Source organism: Sturnira hondurensis, unplaced genomic scaffold (genome assembly GCF_014824575.4).
Source record: "Sturnira hondurensis isolate 20B ecotype Veracruz unplaced genomic scaffold, ASM1482457v3 Scaffold0014854, whole genome shotgun sequence".
Taxonomy (NCBI): domain Eukaryota; kingdom Metazoa; phylum Chordata; class Mammalia; order Chiroptera; family Phyllostomidae; genus Sturnira; species Sturnira hondurensis.
This window is the reverse complement of record NW_028087485.1, coordinates 375000-399095: the sequence shown is the minus strand read 5'-3', so window position 1 is coordinate 399095 and position 24096 is coordinate 375000. Positions and strand designations below refer to the sequence as shown.

At 49.2% G+C, this 24096-nt stretch overlaps 1 protein-coding gene across 2 annotated transcripts in view; it reads right to left on the bottom strand.

Moving 5' to 3' along the window:
- The window catches only part of GFRA1 (GDNF family receptor alpha 1), a 199980-nt gene that overhangs the window by 14138 nt on the left and 161746 nt on the right, over positions 1-24096 (bottom strand). For both annotated transcript variants that reach the window (XM_037063822.1, XM_037063823.1), the window contains 2 exons: positions 22048-22182; positions 18129-18310 (listed from right to left, as the gene is read on the bottom strand). In XM_037063822.1, coding sequence (XP_036919717.1) covers positions 18129-18310; positions 22048-22182 — 317 coding nt within the window. The remainder of the gene's footprint in view (positions 1-18128; positions 18311-22047; positions 22183-24096) is intronic.

Here is a 24096-nt window from a genome sequence, read left to right as displayed (position 1 = left end):
CCCTGTCTCTTCTAGCCACTCCCTCCAAGACACTGTGTCTACATATAGGCTGAACCTCAGCCAAAAGGCTTTCATTACATTAAGCTCTAAGAAGGCCTTATAAAGACATTTCACTCAGCAGAGGTTTAGGAAGCCCACAGGGTGCCAAGATTTGTTAGTCTGGCAGGCTCTGGGCAGGTTGGACCTGGTCAGAAGAAGCGGGCGAGGAAAGGTCTGGAGGCTTGAAGTGGAGCTTCCTTATCAGGAAAAAGCACCGGCGCAGATCCCGGCTGAGCTGCCAGACGGAGTGGGGGAGGGTGGGGTGGGGGAGGAGGATGTGGTCCTGAAGGCGAAGTGTATTCATTTTCTGGAATCTGGAAGTTCTTGGGTGCCTGGCACCTGTGGGAGGTTCCAAGTTTAACTGTTCAATTTGGGTTGAGCCTAGAGTAGAAACCCCCCAATCCAAGAGGTTTGGGGACTGGACCCATAGGGCATCAGGTAACTGAGAAATTAGGTTAAAGGGCAAAATCATTACATCACATAGAAATTATACATTTGTATCAAACTTTCAACAATGTCACAGCTTCTTTTTTTTTTAAATTGTGGTAAGAACATTTAACATGTGTACTACCCTCTTACATTTTTAAGTGGACGATACAGTATTGTTTCTGTAGGCACAAGGTTATATAGCAGATCTCTAGAACTGATTTATCTTGCATTACTCAAACTGTGTATGTGTGAAGAACAATTCCTTTCCCTCATCCCTCTGCCCCTACCAACCAACATTCTTTTCTTTGCTTCCATGAGTTTAACTATTTCAGGCCCATCATCTATAACCGGAAGCGTGAGTTACTTGTCATTCTGTGATTGGCTTTTTTCACTTAACACGATGTCCTTCAGTTTCCTTCACATTGTTAATTACATATTGCTGAATTTCTTTCTTTTGGAAGGCTAAATAATATTTGCTTGTACGTATAGTATTACACATTTTAATTTAAAATTTAAACGTCTTTGATTTACTGATTTTTGGATACAAGAGCAAGGCTACCCTCTTAAAGTTTCTTAAAGAAAGGGTCTGCTGAGTAGAGGTCCCGGGCATTAGCTACATCTGTCATTCACGGTCTATAATGTCCCGTCTTAGTTTCTTTGAATCAGCAGTGACATGTGTTTGGTACCTGCAGAAGACTCTCGGTGCAGATTCTTTCTACATCTGTGTAATTTCTCAGTCTTCACAGTTGTCTTGCGCCCCTAATCCAGAGGCTTTCTCTGTCTCTCTCTTTTTTGAGGAACTAGCCTTTTCCCAGGCATTCGACTTACTTTTCATTGAAACAACTGTTTCCTTTTGCGCTGTCATGTCAGCCATTCAAGTAATGTTCAATTCAGCAACGTGAGCAGAATCCAGAGTAGATGGCACAAAAACATTTGAGAACAAATAAACGTACCTGGCTCTTCAAAGCCCGCCTCCCAACCAGACAGGGCGAGGGGCAGAGGTGGGCAGAGGTGGGCAGAGGGGAGGGGCCAGCCACTGGGCGCATTCAGCCTGCCCTGGGCATTTCATGTTTACAGGGGAATGAAGAGGGCGCCTGGTTAGGATACTCTGGGCACAGGTCTTTTAAAATCCAAGTTGCTGTGGATGACCTCTGAGCCCCTGTGTGGTCCCCGAGCTGGTCATTCTTGGGTTCAGAGAGGGGTGGGGAAAAGGCTCAAGCTGTTTTGGCTTGTGAACATATTAAATCAACTGGCTCATGATCTTGTGTGTTTCCTCAGATTGACAAATGAATGCAGTGAAAGAGATACAGCCCTGTGAGATAGATCAACAGTCCTGCATTAGCTAAGCAGCCCCTCGGGCTTGCCTGTCAGTCTCTGGCACACCATAAAAGGATGCTGCAGCCCCACACTTGTAATTTAACGCTAATGGCAGGATGGCGAGTAGCGTTGTGTGCAGACCCTGTCTACAGCAGGGAGCTTAACATGCAGCGGAGCTGGCCTTTCTTCTTTCCATAACTTCACAGGATCATCTTACATCTATTTTGTATTTCTCCAAGTTGGAGCAAACTCGTCTTGCCAGTGACATCAGAGGACTGTGTGTTTTCGGTTCATGGTTAACTTGCAATCAGTAAAATATTCAGCCAAGAAGCAATTATGAGATGTATTTTAGAAAAGTATGCCTAATTAACAACGCAATTATGCCAAACAATGTGTGAAAGACGTTTTGGTGTGGGCTGGGGGGAGTGTTTTGTACAGCAGACATGCAGTCGTAACGGTATAAAAGCAATGAGGGACAGCCCTGAAACAAAACATTTGTTTCCCAAAACATGCAAGTCGGAAATGCAAATGTGCAAGAGCAACAGAAAAGATTCATTGTGGTCCCTGAGGAGAAGTGCATGAGGCCCATCTCCTCCGACACGCATCCTCATCACCATCAGATAATATTTATTAAGCCTCTATTCTCCTGCACATTTCTGTGCAGCTGAGTGCAGCCCCATAATGGCTCTGTGACTTATGGCCGTAACTTGGGTTCGAGAGAAAACGCCGCAGTCTGGACAAATAATAGGCCCTGGGCTTTTTGTCAGCTCTGGTTCCCGAGATGGAGCACTGTTGGTGCCGTGGAAAACCAGGTGACAGCGAAAAACGGAAAAACCTTTAAAAATGTGCTTTCAGTAAACAGAGAAAAATATTCTAGAAAATAGAGGAAAACCCAGTAGGCCAATAGGGACGGTGACTGTGACAATTGCTGTTAATAATAGCCTCCACAGACAGGGCTCCCGGGGACTGAAAGCACATTCCGAAGGGAGCACTCTCCTTTCGTACAGACCGGGGGGCTCCGGACTACGGCTGGGACTTGCCCAGGCTTCTGCAGCTTAGAGTGACTCAAGCCCTTCCACCCCAAGCCCCACACATATGTTGACTCCGGGTGAGACAGGGCCCACTTATCTCCCACCATCTTTAGATCAACCCCGTGGAAGTAGTTCTCATTATCCTAGTGACCACTGGGGGTAGGGGCTTCCAAGGGGGCAGTAACAAGCTCCAGGTCCCACAGCCAGCTCGAACAGAGGCGGCTCGGGCAGCCTAGACTCAGCCAAGGGGCTGTCAAGGGGTACATGGTGCTCGGGGGCCTCCCAAGCCTCACCCCAGAAACCAGAGAAACTTGTACAAATGTGACTTCTGCCAGAAGTCAGAGGTCAAGCCGATCCTGGCGGGTTTTATTCCCAGGGAGCCCAGAGGCGAACACCTCTCATGTCACACCTGAGGGGGACTGCTGCCGAGGGGCAGCAGGAGACAGCCACTCGTGAGAAACCTCCCTCAATGCACCCTCCTGCCCCTCATCCCAAGCTTCCTCTCCAGACAGCCTCAGCCAGGCCGTGGCTCCTCTTGTGCCTCCGATAGAGGAGGGGAGGGAAGCCCTTCCCTGGACCTCACCCCTCAGAGAACCAGCGCCGTTTTCCCTCCATCGTGAACTCCATGGCTCAAGCACATGCAGAGCCAATTATTCAGGGAGACACGGTTGGTTAGAAGTCCTGAGGATAAGAGGTCAGTGGGGGATACAAGAAATTGGATTTATTTATGGTACGTGACCTAAGTGTGCTCAGAGGTATTCTCGTAGGTTACCCAGAACAAGAGAGCATATTTATAGCGAAGATGGTACAGACGTCTTATTCCTTTTTATTAAGCATGTTTATTATCCACAAATTGGGTTAAGCAATTGTCTAACTGCTGAATCACTGTCCCTCGGATGGGCCGGCACTACTGCCCGGTGGACCACAGGTACAGGTGGCCTGATGGCCCTTCCCACAATGCAGAGAGGGGGCCTACTCATTCCCTCCCCAGCCTTACATTGTTATTCTTGTATTTTCCGAAAAGCAGTTTTAAAAAAAGAGGTTTAGGAAGAGACATCACGCATGGATGGTCGTAAAAAATTAGTTCAACCCCAGGCCCACTCCTGCATGGTACACACCCTAAGGATGTTCAAGTTCATCTCCCAGGTGAATTTTGGGCTCATGCTCATCCATGTCCCCTTAGCACAGGTTTCCTCAGTCTCATGACAAGCACGGACCACGCAGGATGCTGAAAAAATAATAATAAAATAACGACTGTGCTGGAGGCTCTGTTACTCTGCCGAAGAATTTTAATTTGTTTAATTATCACACCCTCCTCGGTGGGAGTGCTCATTACTCCCATATTACCGATGAAGAACCCAAGATTAAGGAGATGAAACTACTCGCCAGTGCAGCCCACAGGAAGGTTTATTGTAGCCAAAAGCCTGATCCTTCGGTATTTCCTACTCGTAAGCTCAACAGCTTCTTTCTCTCGGTGGGACGGCGTGGGGCGCAGCAAGCTTTGAGAGCTCAGCGGGCCAGGCTGTTGGCCCAGCATCTGCACAGCCCCCTGCCACGCCTCAGCCTGGTCCCCGCTCTGGTTAGATTATCTCCCAGTGAGCTTGGTTTGGGAGTAAAGCAAATGAGAGTGTTGTCCCCACTTCCCACAGGAATCACCAGATGCTACCTCTCGCTCTGTTATGACGTAAGGGTTGTCCTGAGCTGGGTGGGGCCAATAACAGGTGGGCACCACAGCCGAAACCTGGCGTAAATGCCTGACGCTGCCTGGCTAGAATGGGTTCCGGCTGCGACATCATTACTGAGATGCCCTAATACCCTCGGGACAGACAGCCTTAGGTTGTCAACCAACACCAAATTTCACCTAGAAATTCTCTGGAGCTGACAAAGAAGGGTGAGGCGGCTAGAGAACTGAGTGGGAGACCGAGGAAAGGGGAGCCCTATCATTTCAGGATGATGCCAGAGAGGGGTGCTAGCCGCTGTGGGGGACCTCTGCCTGTCTTCCTTAGCAGGTGGGTAGCTCACAGGCAGCTTCCCCGCCATTCACATACCGGGTACCACTGCATACAGGGGAGAGCGGAAGCAGCCCAGCCACCTGGGACTTCCCTGATGCGTTGCCATTTCTATGTAACAAAGCTGGGCCCAAGCTGGGCCGCCCCAGAATCGCACTGTGCCTGAAGGTCCCGGGGCCGTATTCTCAGGCTGTGCCCTGTGTGCTCCACTGTAACCAGTCTTCGTACCTGCTCCAGGTTTCCTCTGTTACAGCCTTCTCTTGTCTGACAACCTACCCCCTGGAAAATCCCAGAAACATAATAACATGAGCTACAATTCCAATGACAACACGAGACAGTCCCTTCTTCCTGATGCCCTATGCTAATCCTTCTGTTACTCCTGGTGCTAGTATGCAATTACGTTAGAATCTGGGGCTCTGTTTTGCCACTCACTTCCCAGTGTGGTGAACTATGGGTTATCTGGAAGCATTTATAAGACTTTCTTAGAGTCAGGGGCTGGGGCTGACACAGAAGGACCTTGCCAAGAGAGAGCCAGTGTCTGCCCCGTTCCTGCCAGGGCTTCACTGGCCTCCCTGGTATTTGCCGTGTGCCTGGCGCATAGGCTTATTCTAGCAATAGAGTTTAGGGATAGAAGAGAACAAAAGGAGAGAGAGTTTGTAACTCAGAGGCACTGCACTCGGGGTGCTTAATTGGGCAGGCTTTGTGGCTAAGAAAAATAGGGGTCCCGCTCTGCTTTTGCTGAAAAGGTAGCATCTGGGTTCATCAAAGGTGTGCGCTGGATTTTGATAAAGGCTATTTTTCTAAGTCATTAAATTGGTTTTTAGGAACTTCACTCTTCTTCATTTGAACAATTATTAAACTATAAAATAGAACGGCGCAATTGCTAAAACTGTAATCTGAAATTTTACAGCCAGCCATAAAATGCTATATTATTCAACTATACTAAAGAGGCTCAAGCCCATTACAACTTTATAAATGAATTATAAAACCCTTTAGTGCTGATAAAATAATCATCTTAAATGACTATTGTGTATTCTAACAATATGTTGAACTGAAGTTTGCTACAATCCAAATGTGCCAATCACGGAGAAATCGTTACTTGGATTAAGTTTGCAGAAGCCCGAAGTCTGACAGCATCTGCTTCAGCAAGGCACTGGATGTTTGCGTGCTGGGTGGGAGGGCTCCACCCCCTGGCCCAGGCAGGTGCCCTTCCCCACGGCCCATCCACCACAGGATTAGCCAAGAGTTTCTCTTGTGGGATTCAAAGGCTATGCAAATGACCCTGCGCAGGAAGGACCCTGTGGATTTGGAAAGGCTGGCTGTGCTCACAGCCTTTCCCCCTTCACACTGTCCCATAAGTGAGATTCTGAAACTGACAAATGTTCAGTTACTGAGTAACCCGCCTCTTGGTTACGGGCTGAATTATGTCCCTCCCAAACTCATTAAGTTGAAGCCCTAACCCTCAGCACTTCAGAACGTGACTCTCTTTAAAGACCTTATTTATTTATTTCTAGAGAGAGGGGAAGGGAGGGAGGGAGGGAGAGGGGGAGAGAAACATCCGTGTGTGGTTGCCTCTCATGTGCCCCCTTGGGGGTCTGGCCTGCAACCCAGACTTGGGATGGAACTGGCAATCCCTGGGTGCATAAGCCGGCACTCAATCCACTGAGCCACACGGGCCAGGGCTGGAAGCGACATCTTTGAAGAGGTAGTTAAGTTAAAAGGAGGCCATTCAGATGGGCCTTAATCAAGTCAGACTGGTGTCCTCATAAGCAGGGGCAATGAAGACACACAGAGAGCTCACACACAGAGCAACGGCCACGTGAGGCCACAGAGGGGGGGCAGCCATGTGCACAGCAAGGAGAGCGGCCTCAGGAGAGACCAACCCTGTCAACACCTTGATTTCGGACTTCAGTCTCCAGGAAGGTGAGAAAGGAACTTCCGTTGGTTAAGCCACCCAGTCCGCCCCACTCTGTGTGGGCAACCCTAGCAAACGCATACAATGCATGACAACACACTCCGTGATATGCATACCTACCAGGAAGCCTGGCCCTTCAGATAAAATTCCTATTTTTTTGTACAGGTTATACTCCACATGCTTCCGTTTCCAACAGGGTTTGAATAAAAATTGAAAATGCATTTCGGCATGCTGGATTGCATGGCGGCCTTAACGGAGTCATACTCAATTTGGAGCAGCCTTAACAGAGTAATGCTCAATTCTGAGCTCTGAACTCAAGCACTCTCCTGGATGAAGGGCTTTGAAAACGCTCTATAAGCAGTTATTTCAAAAAGTGTTTTTACAACAGCCTCTTTCCTCCCAGGGCGAACGTGGGTGGATTCTGGGATGCAGCTCCCCTCTGAGCTCATCGCTGGCACCTGCAGCCTGGAAGATTAAGTCCCAGGAGGCCACTGGCAACCTTTCCACGCCGGGAGCCGGGAGGAGCTGGGCCCATCACACAGGGCCCTGAGGCTGCTTGGCAGCTGGGTCCAAAGCTCTGCCGTGAAGCTTCCAGAGCAGCCTGGGGGTGGGGGGTGGGGGTAGGGGAGTGGGGAGTGGGGGTAGGAGGGTGCCCCATGGCTTAGCACTTCTTCTAAGGGAAGATACCCACCCTGGCCCCACAGCTCATTTCTCCCAGAGTGGGGCAATCAACTCACTCTGAGCAGGAGACCATTATGCAAAGGAAAGGCTAGGTGTAGCCAATATTTGGATTGTTTTTCTTAATGAGGCCACAACGATAGATGCTAGAAAACACTCTGTAATATGCAGAAATGATGGAAACCTCACAAAGACCATAAGCCAAACAGCACAAGTACCATGTGGCACCAAGACCATTTTCTTAAACAAAAGGCTCAGGATGTAGCATCTGTGTTGCCACCTTTAGATTCAGAGCATGTGCCAAGGGCTCAGTGTTGATGTATCTGGCTCTGGCCTTGGGATCCCAGCCAATCCCTACACCTCCTGAAATGCCCTCCACAATGTCTATACGTGAGAAACTCCACTGTGGTTTGGTACAAACACTTCCATCCACTCTGGTCATTTGGCAAAGTCTCCAGTGAAATGTCACCTGCAGGGTACTCGCCCAGGGTGCTAGATGGATAAAACATAACTCAAGAGGGTGACAGCATGAGGCCCTGAGGACCGTGGACTCCAGCAGGCTTCTGGAGGATGAGAACACGGTCCAGAGCCTCAGTCCCCCACATCGGTGATACTACCCGAGGGTCCCTCTCTGAGGGGAATGTTGTCCTGGGAAAATGAATGTGTGGCCCCAAATGGGCACCGCGTGGTGACCATAGCCCCCGATCAGGGTCCCGGCCTGCACTAAAGGTTGGATCCGGTGCACCGGCCCGCTCCTACAAGCCCCGTGCTCCTCACCACGTAAAGGGGACAAATCCTGACAAGACTCTCCGATGCCTCTACTTCCTCTGTTAGTAGAAAGGAAAAGGGGTCTTTTAGGTCAACCCCACTCATTTCCTGGGTGCTGGTCCTCAACCAGCTGTGAAGCTGCCACCCAGGGGACATTTGGCCGGGTCCCAGGACACTTTTTGCTGCCACCCCTGGGGAAAGGTGCCACAGGCAACCAGACAGTAGAGGCCAAGGGTGCTGCTGGACACACCGCTGCCTCACAACAGCCAGTTACAACAGCGAGTTACCCCGAGTGTCTGCAGGGCCACGGTGGAACAAGCCGATGTGGAGAACTGTGCAAGCCGTAACCAACAGGCCCCTGAGCAACCCTTGGTGAAGTCTCCAAGGTCGGCATGGAAGTTTGCCGCCCACAGCAAAGAATGCCCAGGTAGGAGTGATTTCCTATGGAGAATCACCTAACCCCAAACTACATTTCCAAACCACCACTCTGGACCCACCCAGGTGGCTCAGTTAGTCAGAGCGTCACCATGTTCAACCAAAGGCCGAGGGGTTCGATGCCCGGTCAGGGCTCCTACGGGAGGCAGCAGATCGATGTTTCTCTCTCTCCCCTCACCTCTCTCTTAAATCGATAAAAATATATCCCCCCGGGGAAATTTAAAATAAAACAAAACCATCACCTTGACAAGGCCTTGTCCCTTCTTCTCATCCACAACAAGTTTACTCTACAGGGGCAAAGCCCCACTGGCTACCAAGTCTAGAAATGCCACTGAAAAACAGGCCCCCCAAAGCAGTCCGTTACTCAGTCTGGCCCTTCGGAGCATTTCTCTGTTACTGGAAGTGGGACCAAAGGGGGCCAGGGACATCCAAGTGGAGAAAGGCCCATGAACATACAAAGAGTAAAGTCCGTCATAGTGGTACTGTCTCTGAGCATACTGTACACACAGGGTCACGCTTCATCCTCTAACCCCAGGACGCTCTGGCACTGCCATCCCCGCTTCACGGATGAGGAAACTAAGGCAGAGAGAATAAGTGAGTCACCCAAGAGTTCATGGCCAGGAAGCGGTGAAGTGAGGTGAACACACTCAAAATTTCAACTCCAGCTTCCTTACGAGGAGTTTCACAGTTGGTCCCTAGAAATAAAATTAGAACTTAACTAGCTTTGGTTCCTGGCTCCTGGGAGATAACCTCCAAACCCTGGGAAGTTCTTGGGTAACTAGAGTGTCTTTGTTACTCAGAAGCCCTTTGGAGATTACCTGAATGTAGTGAGGTGACTCGGGACGAGGGCTGTCTCTAGAAAGACCAACCATGGCTCAAGGGGTTGGGGCCAGAGCCACATGAAGTCAGCCCAATGACCCTGACCTCCAGGGAGCAAAGAGAGGGGTAGAAGGTTGCATTCCAGTCTCAACAGGCCAGTCAATCATGCTTTTAAATGAAACTTCAATTAAAACTCTGGTCACCAATGCTCACTTAACACTTCTTGGTTGATAACACTTGGCTGTGCTAGGGTGGGGGGCAGGCGGTGATCCATATTCCACAGGGAATTCCACAGAAGAGGGTGCAGAGCTCACCTCTGGAGACCCTCTCAGAGTTCAGCCTCAATCTCTCTCCATTTGGTTAGTCCTGACCTATATCCTGTACAGTAAAAATATAATTATAACGCCTTCCTGAGGTCTGAGTTATTGAACCTGGGGTGGTGTGGGAACCCCTGAATGTGTAGCTGCTTAGTCAGAGTGCAGGGAGGCCTGAGGACTCCTAAAACGTGGTTTGTGTCTGAAGCAAGAGCAGCCCTGCTGGGGACCGTGTCCTGGACCCGCAGGCTCTGTGTGAACTCCAGGGCCTGGCGTTGGAATTGAGTTGTACTCAGGACACCAGTTGGTGTCAGGACAGGCGTCACGACAGGCGTCACTGCCTTCCTTTATGCTCATTTATGAACCAGTCTGGGCTTCCATCTGCCAGCTGTTCCACGAGATTGTGGGGACTGATTTAATCTGTATTGAATGAATAATGTTATCCAGAAACAAAAAGGTAAAGTGCTCTGATTCAGGTAATACAGTGTAGACATTTAAAATGCATGGAGAGGAAGAGGCTGCTTTTCCAGTTCTCCTGTCCTGGTCACGCCCCTCTGAGTCTCAGGTCTATTGTCCAAAACGATGGGAACAGCAATAGTACTGACCTCACAAGGCTACAGCCAGCATTAAATCTGTGTGAATACATATATATGTATACAATGCATATATAACACATGACAGCTATGTAGAATATAATGCATGTACAATGTACATACACACACATTTATAACATGCTTAGGTCAGTACTCAACTCGTGGGAATTGCTTTGTATGATGTGCGTGTGCTTTATTAATACCAGACCGTAAAAAAAAGAGGGGATGCAGGTTCTTCAAGTAAATAGTTCTGGGACCTGTCCTGTGATTAGATGGTTCATAACATTTCCCGCAGTGGGGTCTGTGGACCACTGGTGTATATGACATCATTTAGGTGGCATACGGACATTTTTATTGTTTTGAATAGAACATTTATGGAGAGAGCTAGCGCACTGCCTCACACGTGCCTCACACGTGCTACTGACACTTGTAACTGAATTTGAGAACAGACATTAAGCGCATGACAGTGCTGGTGGAATGCAGATGTGGCAAGAGTGCAAAACCTGGGTCTTAGACATTATCATTCTCAACATCGTCGTGTCTGCAACTAAGAGTGGTTTCTGTTGACAATTGTGCCACCTCTTCCCGATGTCAGCACTGATTAGAGAGACACGGCAACAGCCCCTGGCAGACAGTTCTCGTTCTCACTGTACCCAGGCTGGACCCGGATCTGACTACCGTCACTGCTCCAAGTGACAACTCCAAGCAGATGGTCAGGATGTAGCTCCCAGGAGACTCTTTCTGGGCACAGAGTGATGGACTTGGGGGCAGTTCTAACCCTGCACACCTGGCCTTTTGTTTATTGTCTTTTGGTTTCTCTTTCTTCTTAGCCTGGTGTCCAGAGACCATCCCACCCTGTTCCCTCCTCCTTCCTCGGTCTACAGCGACCACATCTTAGGACCAGCAGGATATCACTTGGTTCAAATGCTTCTTACAAATTAAGGACAGGGAGCTCCTTAGGCAAAACCCTAAGGAGCCCCATCTCTTTTCCCTCTGTAGCCCCCAGCCCCTGGGAACGGCCGTTCGTTTGTAGCCCCAGTGTCCAGAGTTAAAGATGTAACTAACGCATCTCTTCAACCTCCACGGGAGTGGCGGCCACTTATCCAGTGCAGTGGGTTGGCCAGTCCTCCTGGGCCCTTTGCACGCAGGCACTAATGCTTTTATCCTCGCAACAAACCGAAGAGGTGGGTTCCACAGCAGACAGCCAGAGAGGGTAAGAAACCTGCCCCAGGTCACACAGCAACAGGAAGTGAGCTGGGATTTGCACTCAAGTTCAACTAATTCCCAAGTTCATGTTCTTCCCCTCCAAGCAATTCCTAAGCTATCAATCACAGGCGACAAAGAAAGCTCTAAGGAGGTGCCCACAGGGTAGGTCTGCCTGCCGGCAGGTGTGGCATGAGTGCACAGGGTGAGCAGCCCCATGCCCGGGGCCTGGGTTGGAAATAAGCACTTTCCCCTCCCCTTCCAGCTTCCTGCTCACCCGCAAGTCACCCTGTGCAAAACCAGCACCCCAGCCCGGCTAGCAGGCACCAGCTCTCCAGTGGAAGATTAACGGGACACCACAGCACCCTACTGCTCTGCTAGCATAAATTGCAAGAAAAACATTTAGAATATTGATTAAGTGCTTCGTGCTAGAAGATTTAAATTTACCTCCTGTATTTCCAGGATTAGCTGACATAATGGGGTCAGTCCACTGGCACAAATGATTTACAGAACACCCATTGGCAACTTTCCTTTTAAAACTCAACACTTACAATTTTCACCTGGTCACAGCCAGGGGCATGCTGGGTACTGAGGAGGTTTGGACAGTTGCCCTCCTGCCACACCCAGACTTGTGGGCTTTGGCCCTGAGAAGACGTCAGAAATCATTTCCGGTCTGGTCTGGCCCTGTCCCACACACATGGGCTTTTTCAGGTCCCCTGAGACACTGCAGGGGCCGGGGGGTGGGGGGGGGGAGGGTACTGTTCTTCCAGGGTGCAAAGTCTTATTTCAGCTAGAGATTATTTTCAATATTCCAATGTGGCATTCCAATATTCGATATTCAAATTCAATACTCAAATACTCTACAGAGAGGTTATGAGCAGGCGTCAAAGACGGGCACATCCCGCCTGCCCTTCCCACACCCCCTACCAATGTGTAAACGACGTACCGCAGCCTGCTAGCAGCCAGCTCATTTCTATAAGCTCCGAACTGTGCTCTGAGAAGGGGAGGGACTAGCCTGAGGCTTTCCTGGGGGATTGGGGAGGTGTAGATGTAACTGAAATTCTGTGGGTATTGTAGGTTGTCCTCTGCTGTATGATGTCCACCCCCATGGCCTATGACTGCCCCAGGTCAAACAGCAACAGGAAGTGAGGACCCATCAATGTCCCAGCTGTGGGACCCCCAACCACCAAATAGATGATGCAATCATGGAGCAGAGAAGGGGACAGCTGGCCTCTGGGTTGCAGATTTTAGCAGTCAGCATTCTTGTAGCATTCTTCCAATGATATCTGGACCCTGCTCACAGCTTTTATGAAAGCTGCCTTGTAAGTTCCATTTGGATGCGGGTGGTGGGGGCCCCTGAACTTGAGATCTACAACTGTTGGCCCACCATGCCTCGCCCACAGATACCTTTGATTTGGCTCCCCCGAAACAAGCAAAGAGAAAAATAAAACAACCAACTTTGAATATGGCCTCCCCCGTTCACCAGAGCTCCCACACACGGCCCATAACTACCCTAAATCCATCCCACGGCCTTGGCTCTGTGTGTGGGTCCCTTCACTTTCTCCTTTCAACTACCCATCATACCTCTTTCGAGGAAAAGCACAGAGGCAGTTAAACTTCCCAGGGGCCTCTGCCTTAGTCCCACACCTCTATTTTTCAGTCTCTATAACCCCCTCTGACCCCGGAAATCAGGGGCCCACCAATGCCACTTGGAGAGGCGGCCACCAGAGAGAAGTGGGGGACGGTGATGCCAAATAGAGATTTTGCCAATACTTACAACCTTCCAAAGATATGTACTTTAAATAAATGACCAGTACAACCTGTTTGCTTTATGTATCCTGAGCTTTTTCCAGTTACCAGACCAGTCAAGTGCCCAGAAGATGAAATAATTGATAGACTTTTTAGTATTTCTTTGTTTCTCCTGTGACCGCTATTGACCGACTCAAAGGGACGCGCCAACAACAGCACTGTCTGTGTCACGCTTGTTGCTAACTCGACCGCCAGTTAATCCCGACGCGGGAACTTGGCGGATTACCCAAAACCTGGTATGTTAGTACCTCAGGGGCCCAGCACTTGGACATTTCCATGACATTTTATACTAATCAATCAACTTTCCTTTTTCAAAGCCGAACCTTTCGCAGAAACTACAGATGAGTCTTGCGTGCACCCCACCCGAGGCCCTCACTTCTTCAAACAGAACCGTGTTTGCTTTGTTGATAATTACACTTTGAAGCTGACTTTTGAAAATGTTTATTCTTATTTCTTCCCTTCCAAGGGGGAAATCTAGCTCAAATGTTAAGACAGAAACTCAAGTCCCCAAGAGTGTTCTCGTATTATTGTATATTTTAAAATATTACAAGAAGGTGTTTCTCGAGGGAAGTGAACTTTATAGCTGCCAAAGACACTTGACTTTCTCCAAATCTGTTACCAATGGGTCCCAAGCTGGCTTAAGCTGGTTCTATTCTGAGTAATGACACACGTGACCCGGACAAATGGTATTCTGAGGTATTTCTAGGATGCACCGGCAAATGGTGATTTATCTGGAGACAGCCAGGCAGGCAAAGGAAGGACAGATGGGGAGAATGAGTCTCCTGGGGGCCCTGGGCCACGGCAAGCATCCTGGCATAGTGCCCAGGACCACATTCTCAGGGGCTGAGGCCCGCCTCTCACCACTTGCTCCTCCCCGGCTGATGCTCTGGCCTCGGGCGATTCTTTCCGCCATTCTCCATCTAAGTCATCCTCCAGGGATCACCAGGCTTCCCCTGGTGAGGAGGAGCTTCCTCAGGAAGCTGTCCTGGCCAACTTTCAGTCCTTCCCCGGTACCCTGTCTCCTAGAACAACGGCAGGGAGCAATCCCACCCAAATAGGGGCTTTGCGTTGTCCTGTCACTCACGTGGCCGTTTTCAGGAAGAACCGGGCAGCCACTTCCTCATCTTTTCTTTCCCCCTGCAGTTTTATTGAGTTATAACTGACCAAAAAATGTATATATGTAAGGCAAACAATGAGATGCTTCGATATACACAAATACATTGTGAAAGGTTTACCACAATGAAGCTAATTAACACAAAGTTTCTGTTGGAGGGGGATGTGAGAATACATGCGATCTACTGTCTCAGCACATTCTACATACACAATACTTAGTGTACACCCTGCTGTGAATTAGATCCCCAGGCCTTACCCTGCATAACTGGAACTTTGCACCCTTTAAAGCCCAACACCTTCCATTCCCCACCCCCCGCCACCTTTAACCACCATTCTACCCTCTGGATGAACCTTCGTAGGTTCCAGGTGGACCCGGAGGACACTGTGCTGAGTGAAATAAGCCAGACACAGAGAGACAAACGCTGCATCACCTCCTTTTCTATTTTTTACTTCCTTCTCTCTGTTCACTCCTAATTCAGAGAAAGAGCTCAGGTTGTCCAAGGTCATGGAATAAGGCAAAAGTCTGTCATGGTGAAGCAAGGCAAATGTACCCTGGCTTTGGAGCCAGAAACCTCAGCCCTGCCTGGGAACTGCTGCGCAAGCTCAGTTAAGTCACCAGCCTTTCCCTGCCTCCGTTGCCTCGTCTGTAAAAGGGAAGGGTGTCAATCGCACCTGACTCATGGGCTGCTGTAAGAAGTAAAGGGCATGAAGCAGTTGAGATGTTTTAAAAAAATGAAATGCCTTATCCACCTGTTGGTACTAACTCAAGACGATTTCCCTAGCATAATACCTACCTCCCCACGCAAGGCACAACACCACTATCTGCTTACTGATGGGGAATCTGGCATCACTCGTGATATTTGGGGAGCACCATCCTGGAGTCTTCATTCTGCCCCAAGCACTGAGGCATGACCTTGTTTGAACCCTCCCAACTCTAGCAGCCAGGTCATCCTCTGGTCTCACAGCAGAGGGTGCTGAGGCTTGGGGAGGCCCTGATGCCCCCGAGGACAAGAGCCTGGGTCTGAACACTGGCTTAGCTGCCAAGCCCCTGCCTTGCCCCTGCCTCCTGTGTGCAATATGCAGGAGTTAGCTTAGGGGGAAGGGGAAGGTTTTGAGGACCCTGAAGGACTCCAGGGCAAAGGAAATGCTGTCAAGCTGCAAGAGATGTGGACTCTGTGTGTGTGTCACTGGGGAGACAGGTGTGGCTGTCACCTCACTGCTCGGGAGTTCCATGCTTCCTTTTCCCCTCTGCCGAGAATGCGAATGGCAGCCCTGACATCAACACCACGCCCTCATTTCACTTCACCCCTTGACTGATAAGGCCCAGGTCCCATCACTAACACAGGAGAAGCAAAGGCTCTGTTTCTTGGGAATAGAGTGAATGTGTCCTCTGATGTTGCCAGGGCAACCCTGCAGCAGACCGAGTCCTCCAGGCAGGGAGGGGTGACTGGGCAGATCTGTGTTGGAGGCAAAATGCTGTGTGGCCAAGCCATGCACAGTGCCATGGGAAGCAGAAGTCAGGCACTGGGGTGGGAGGTGTAGAGGGGAAAGAACCCCTCCGAATGGCTGACAGGCCCCTCTCCTACTCCCAGGGGAAACTCCAATTCCATGGTTTTCCAATAGTGATGGTTCTTCTGTGACGGCATCTATCAGCTTAGCCTGACCTTCCAAGCATGTGGACGAGCTCCGTCTTGCCTACTAGCTGAAGTATACCGAGGACAGAATTTTTATCGAATGTCCACTGTCACAAAGGCCCGAAAACACAGAAAGAGCTTAATACACAGGCTGAATGCTGCCTCTGTAGCCACACTCTGCGCATGGAGACCCGCACGGAGGAGACCCTGGTTTGGCTGCAGGAGGGTGCACCTCTCCTGCCGCTCAGGAGCACCTCTGGCCCACTGTTAGCACCTTATGATAGCAGCATCCTATCCCCCACCTGCCCACTGTCTTTGCTGATGCTAGGATCTGAGTGGACCCAACAAGTACACAAGGCGAAGCTTGGAGGAAGCAGGATGCTGAGCACAGGCCAGAGCTGAAGAAGAGACTCGGCCTCTGAAAAGCTGTGTCTGGTTCTTGACCCACTTTCAACTGGCTGGGGAACTTAGTGCAGGTAAGTCACTTCCCCACCTTGAACCTCAGGCTCCTGCTGCAGGATGCCATAGTGCACGCCCCTCCCTTCCCCCATACTGCCCACTTTCCCCCCAGTCTGGTGTTTTCTTGCACAATTCCTTGGAGATGGATGTGCTCAAGAAATGCTTGAGAAGTAGGAAGGACATGTGGCTGACCTGAGGCTGTGGGGCTGAGGGTCTGTATCGGGTGTGGAGACCCAGGAGGGCAGACAACACAGACCAAAGCCCAGATAAGGAGCACGGAGGGTATCCAAGAAGAAGAGGAGGGAATGCAGGAGTGAGAAGACACCAAGCACATCAGAAGTGAAAACACCGCCCCAACTCACTCTAGAAAGGGAGCAAAGTGCGTATGGGGCAAGGCGGCAATTGGCAAAAGAAGGCTGTGGGGAGCATTCTGGTGGGACTGATCCTTAGCAGGGGTCAGAGGAGGGAGGGGACGATGTATTTCAGTGACAAGTGTGACGGCACACTTGGTCAATGTCCCCTCCCACACCATGGTAGGAGGCAGAGGTCAACATGTCGTCACCACTACCCCCCAGGACAGGGAGAGCCAGAAAAGAACGCGAGGCTCCTGGGGACAGTGCTGGTTCTGTGACTCGCCAGTTCTGCAGGCTTGATCGTGTTACCTCACTGAGCACCCTGAGTCCTCAAATGAAAAACCAGGGCTGATGGAACTGTCATAAGAGCATCCCTCCCACAGGCACCAGGAGGGTCGTGTTCAAAGAGGTCAAGTGTGTGAAAATACTGGTGAACATGTAAGTATGCAATGTCTTGCCAAACAACTGAATACTCATTAGTACAGAAAAATCCACTGAAAGGCAGAATAAACACCCTACTTTGAGGAAAGTCAAGAAACCCACTGTGAGTGAGGGGTGTCCTGTCCCTGGAGATCTTGGTTGACTCCAAGGAAGTCTCCGGGCCACACACCCTGGACTGTGTGCACACGCGGGGTTCACAGGCAGCTCCTCAGAGCTCCTCTCATTGCAGAAGAGACTCATCTTTTGCTTCCTGAATGACAAACCCCTACGGGACTCCAGGTTTGAGCTAAGGCTTCACTAGTAACACTGCCTCTGGCTTACCCAGTGGTACAGTTACATCATTCTGTTTCAGAGGCAGTGATGGGGACAAAACCAAAAGCTCTTTCTTTTCAAGATGCTGCTGTGTTGTAGAGAACATGGAATAAGTATAATACATTTAAAAGCGAGCCAATCTACTTTGATGACCCTACAGATAAAATCCGTAAAGATCTATGTGCCCAGACACCTACCCCCTTATTGCAGGTGAAGATACCAGGGGTAGAAAGACTATGAGAGAGCCTTCACCAAAGCCATACTCCTAATAAATGGCCATTAGTACCAAAGTCCATCTTCCTCTCCACTCTATATCACCTCCCAGTCTCCATTCATCGTAGTTAAAAATGTACCTTTAAGATTCAAACCTGGGCATCATTCACCAACTATCTCTAAAACAAATGGGCCTATGTCCCGCTAAAGTGAGCTCAGACAGGGAGTTTGGCCTCACTCTTACCTGTAAATTTGCACAAGGTGGCAAAACGTGAGTGGGGATTTCATTCTCGGATCCTGCTGGCCCCAGGGGCTGGTTCTTGACCCGGACGGCCGTGGTGGCGGCGGCAGTGGTGGTCTGAACTGGAAGGGCTGGCTGCCACACAGTGCCATCGGAACCATTGCCAAAGGCTTGAATTGCATTTTCTGCAGTAAAACAGGAGGAAATCCAATTTCAAAGTCAAGCAGCAAATGTGCCAGACAAGCTACATGAAGCCAGAGAGGCGCACTGGAAACTCTGAATACAGCGCTGGACTTTTCTGACCGAAACCCATCCAACTGTTTGCCCTACATGTGGGGAGAGTCAGTCATGGGGTCAGACGTTCAAAAATCAATTCATTCATTAAACACTGAGCCGGACACTTGGATGCTCCAGCTGCCACCCGCATTTACTGGGTTCCTCTTTACGAGCCAGGTCCTTGCCTTGGAATCCTCGTCGGCTGAGCCCTTTGAAACCCAGCCTTGAACTTGTTATTTAGGGGCACAACCTCGGCACCATCTCCCAAGAAAACCTTCATGCTCTGTGAAAATTCTATACTAAAAACAAACTCATTAGTGCTTTAAAAAAAGCATACCACCCCTAATTATGAGACCAGTGTCACTCAGTGGCATTCACATTAATCTGTCAGGGAGTAAAATCAAACAGCAAAAACTGTGACTCGGTAGCACAGAACACCAACGCTGAGGCGGGCACTGCTCAGAGAACAACCGCAACCGATTTCCTTAAAGGAAGGATCCGCCCAGAACCTCAGCAATAGCCTACTGAAAATTTAAGTAAGATTATTTTTTCCCCTCTCTGCTACCAGTCTTCTAAACAAAATCTGCATAATTAGGTAGAAACAGCCCTGCTTATATGAAAAGTTTAAAATGTAAAATTTTGAAAGCTTATTACAAGTTCATGGGATTAGATTGTTTGTACAGCAAGAGTCAATCGGTTGTGTCGCTCCCCTCCCCCAAATGCATAAAAAACAGTTTAATCAGGTCTTCGGGGATTTGGCCTGGATTTAGGAATTTCTTTATTTCATATTCATTGTATAAGAAATCAAATACCTCCAGTTGGGACCTGAATGTGCAAATTGTTAATACGTGACTCTTAGCTGGCATTTCTCGATACACAAGACAGAATAATTTAAGCCTAATGTTCCTCTTAGAAATGACATTTTCTTCTAAAATTGTAATCCTTTAAGTTCAGAAACTTGGGACCTTGTTTTCTAACAACTTCACATGTTGAAGGCTATAAGAAATAGCTTTGAATGAACACACCTGCTCTCTATGGGTTTAGCCACATTTCATGACCCAGCGAGTGGGTGAGGCAGAGAAAGGTCGCTGGGGGGGCTGGTTGAGTGATCCGGAGCAATGACAACAAAAGAACTGCACAATTATTTTTTTTCTTCTTAAGACATAAGGATTCAAGAGACCCTCTGGCATTCATTGAAGCTACTTGTGTTTTTCAGTGCGCTTGCGCTGGCACGTGGGGTGGGGTGGGGGTTGTTCTCGTGCTCATTCATGCATTCAAATGTCAGCGGAACATCTCCTGCGTGCCAGGCACCACTCTCAGTGGGGATGCAGCGATGAACACTGTGAACCCTGAAACATGGAAGGCCCTGCCCTTGTGGAGGAAATAAGTAAGACCTATAATACACTAGGCCGGGAGAAATGCTTGGAGAAAGTGGAAGCAGGTGGAGGAGCACAGGCAGCCCCGGGTGGGAACAGGGAGCCACAGTCTCGATGGCGTGGTCTGGGGAAGGGACGGTGGTATCCAAGGAAAGGTACCGTGAATGACCATAATAGTCACCTCCACCTTCAGCTCTTTCTTCTCTGTCCCTGGCATGTGTCCTGCGCTTCGGTGTAAAAATCACAGTCCCCCCACCCCGCAGTAACTGTACGTAAACAATAGGGTGGGGAGCTTTTCTTGATAGGGGAGTCTGGGGGAAGGGCTGATTCATTGGAAGAGAGCAGAGCTGGGTTATTGCATTTGGGTTGGAATGTACAGATTCCAGCCCCTTCTATTCCAGGGCCTTTGCCGGAGACTGAATCCACAGCACTGTGCCTTTGGTATGCTGTGCCCCTTCTGAGGGTCACAAAGTACAAATGGAGTGCCTGTAAAAAATCCTGGCTGGCTTTTGTCCTTGTTGAAGACCAAATGCATTTATTTTTTATTGAAAAGTCATTAGCAATTAGATACCAGACTATTCTCCCTTTCACCAAAATGTCATTAAGCAGGGACAACTTTAGATTCTCTGAGAGAGCGCTTTTTCAGCCAGCACGAATGTCTTTTCTCACGCTGACCTCTATTGTCATTATCTTCACGAAATCTTATATTCTGCCAGGGGAACATGCAGCATGCGGTAAAGAGGATAACTAGTATATATATACTTCTTTAAAAAAAAAAGTCAAGACCGAACAAGAGGCCCATAGTGTGCCCAATGTCTTGGCAAATGATGCCATACTTGAGACTAGTTTTGTGGCTTGGAATTTCGTTTAAGCGTCCCAATGCTTGTTTTCGTTTTAACGAGTTGGTTACAGCCACTTGACTCCGGAACCTCTAGCGAGCAAGTCATTTAGATTTGTCTTCTCAACAAAGGACACCGTGGGGACGGGTTTTAGAAAAGCAACAGGGAGCAGCTTTTCCGGTGTGCACCTGGCTAGGGGTCAGGGAGCCATGCAGCCCTGCAGAAATCAGCGCCCCCATACAGCAGCAGCGGGTGGACAAAGCCCCACGGAAGGATGGGCACTCTGAGGGGGGCTGACCCTGGTTCCTAGGAACTTGGTCCGCACCTGCCACTGGGAGGTCGTACCTGGGCCCTGCTGTTCAGGTATACGTTCTGGTCCAATGGGCCCTGCGCAGCAGGCATGACAAAAAGCCCTCAGGAGACAGGCGGCTGCATAAGGAACTCTGACTTTGGATCCTGTCTCTGGCATGGATGGTCTGTGTGAAGATCAGCCATTTACTCAATGAGGAAATGGAGGTAATAATACTGCCCTCTCCTCGGATCCTTACGCACAGTACAGCAAGTGAGCCATGTATACACCAGACTCTCTGTGAGTGAACCGAAAGCACCCCGGACATTCATAGTGAATGTCCTGGAGGCTGCCACAAAATGTGAGTGAGGTGCTGACTCGTCACCTGGAGCACGCGTACCTCTGTGGACCGAAGGGAGACCTGGCATAGTGCTTCTGAAGTTCATCTGAAGAACGCTGCTCACACCTGCCCGTGTTCTCTCCACAGCTCCCCTGGTGGCAAGCGTGTTCCCCACTCCCCCAAAACGGCACCGCAATAATACCCGGGACTATTTCCAAGCCGGAGCTGCCTCCGCCCACAGGGCTCCTCTTCGCCTCCGGAGATAACCACCCACCCGGAGAGGGTCCGGGCTGCACAGCTCGCTCCTCCCACTCCAGAACGGTTGCTTCTCCTCTGAGCCAACCTGGAACATCGCAGGGGCTATTGATGTTAACTTCTAATTTTTCTCGGGGAGCCCTTAGGGGCCTACCCCCACCTAATTTGTCAGAGCATCTCACGTTGTATATTGCACTCAGATTTATAAAAAAAAAGTTGGAACAGACTTGGCGCTGGTTGCCAAGATCAAAATTTGATCTGTGGGTAGAAGTGTTCCTTCCCAGGAAACAGACCCTCGGGTTATTGGAATCTCTTGCTCGATTGAGCTTTTGGAGTCTCATCCTGGGCAGCACCCCACTGACCACTTGCAGCATCCCCCAAGGCTTTGCCCAGGGACGCCCGAAGGAGCTGGATGAACCAGGAATGGGAGAGAGAGAGGAGAGAGGGAGAAGGCAGACTCCAGAAAGAACGCACACAAGGGACTCGGGAGCAGGGCTTGGGCTCCTAGAGAAAAATGCGTTCGTTTCCTGTTTTTTAAAAAACTTACTGAGACACGTATTGTCCTTGAAGAAGTTCAGGAACCTGGCACACTCCTCCAGGTCGTTCCCACTGTTGCTGCAGTCACACCAGGGGGCCACGCTGAGGCTGCTGGAGTCTACATAGTTGGGGGTCATGACGGTGCCTAGAAGAGGAAAGACAAGGTGTTCGGTTCTGGTGCGATGATACGGATTCCGCAGCCTGAAGAGAAACAAATGTCCCTCTGATGGCGGACGCACCGTGGATAATCACTGGCACTGTGTTTGCTGAGTGGGAAATTATGTTAAGCAGTGCATTTTCTTGGCCATTTATCTTGAGCACATAAAGTAATTTACACATTTACTTAAAAAATTAGAACAGAACTCCTTGAGCTGCACTCAGGGTGTTTTTTTTCCCCCTTGCACAAATGGTATGCGTGTCATGGAGTAGGAGAGAATTAACTCTGAATGCATGAGTTGCCAAATCCCTTGCATTTTCATGAAAATGTCATTAATCTTCATAAATAGATAGAACTGGTTTTACATATCTTAAAAATCCTTTTAGGACTTGGAATCAACTTCCCTCAGAAGCAAATGGCTTCTTCAGAGCGACAGGGAAGCTTCAAAGCTCTCCTTACGTGTTACCCCACACCCTGAACGTATATAATGAGGCCTCTGCTCACCAGACACCAACTGATTTAAATCAAGTCTTCTAAGTGGTGAAGGGATTGGAAGCAAACAGGGGAAATTCTCTAAGCCGATGGCTCCTAGAGCATTGTCTCAATAGTCCTCAAAAGTCCTCAGAAATACTGGGTGGTCTCCCTTGCCTACATCTCCCCTTGTTTGTGGTCTTTCTGATGAGTTCTGTGTTGGCACAAATAAACGATGCATTTATACTTAATACAACCCAAACGTCTTCCCCTGGGTGGCTCACACCAGGCAATGCCTATTCATGCCAAGAAGCCTTCTGTGTTTATATATTTTATGGAAGGAAGAAGTAATAAGTGGTCAGTGATCCACAGGATACATGCGATTCACAAACAGAAAACAGTTTCTTTGTAACCTCTTCTGGGCCAAGGGCACATCTTTGCTTTACATTCCATGCTGACTTGAACTCAATTATATGCCATCGTACCTTGAGATAAGAACTTGAACCCATAACAGGGAGGGAGCTCCTAACTTTGGGTCGGAAAGGAAATGAGCAAAGAGGTTAAAACGTACCCACTAAGCATGCCCGGCACCGTAGTGGATCCCTGACATATGGAAGAAGCAGGAGCAAGCTTTGTCCCTAGAACCCAATGACTAGTGTAGAAGGGGAGATCCGGACCCAACAGGGAAATGCGTATTGTTCTGCAGAATGCATTGCCTTGACCACTCATTCCCTTCAATGCTGAGAATTTCATCACCCTCAGGCACGTGACTGTTTCTCCTGGCTGCTTAGGGTGACTTGTTGAGCACGTCTGTCACCCTAAGGGATAGGGAGGGATAGGGCCTAAGGTGTTAATAGCAATACATCGGGGAGTGGGCTTGCAGATCCTTAATATTGTTTTCTTTGGGCTTCTCTTTCTCTCTCTCTCTTTTTCTTTTTAATGGTTTACAATGAGCATGCCTTAATTATTTCTGTTATTTCTTAAACCTGTAATTCCATAGTTGATAAGTAATCTGTCCTGGGGATTAATTTAAGAAATGGAAAGAGCAAATGGCAATTTGGAATACTGACTTAAGGAAGATACACTCATTGGACATATCCATAAAAATATTCAACAACAGCCTGGACCTGTGTGGCTCAGGTGATTGGGTATCATCCTGCAAACTGCAAGGTCACCACTTTGATTCCCGGTCAGGCTATGTGCCTGGGTTGCGGGCCGGTCCCCAGTTGGGGTGCATGTGAGAAGCAACCAATCAGTGGTTCTCTCCCTCTCTTTCTCCTTCCCTTCCCCTTTCTCTAAAAATGAAGAAATAAAATCTTAAAAAGAAAATGGTCAGCAACTGGTGGAAGGTATCATCCATCAGGGCACAGGTATCCTTTCAAAAAAAAGGGGGACAAATATGCAGACACCTGTCACATCCCTGCTTGAAGG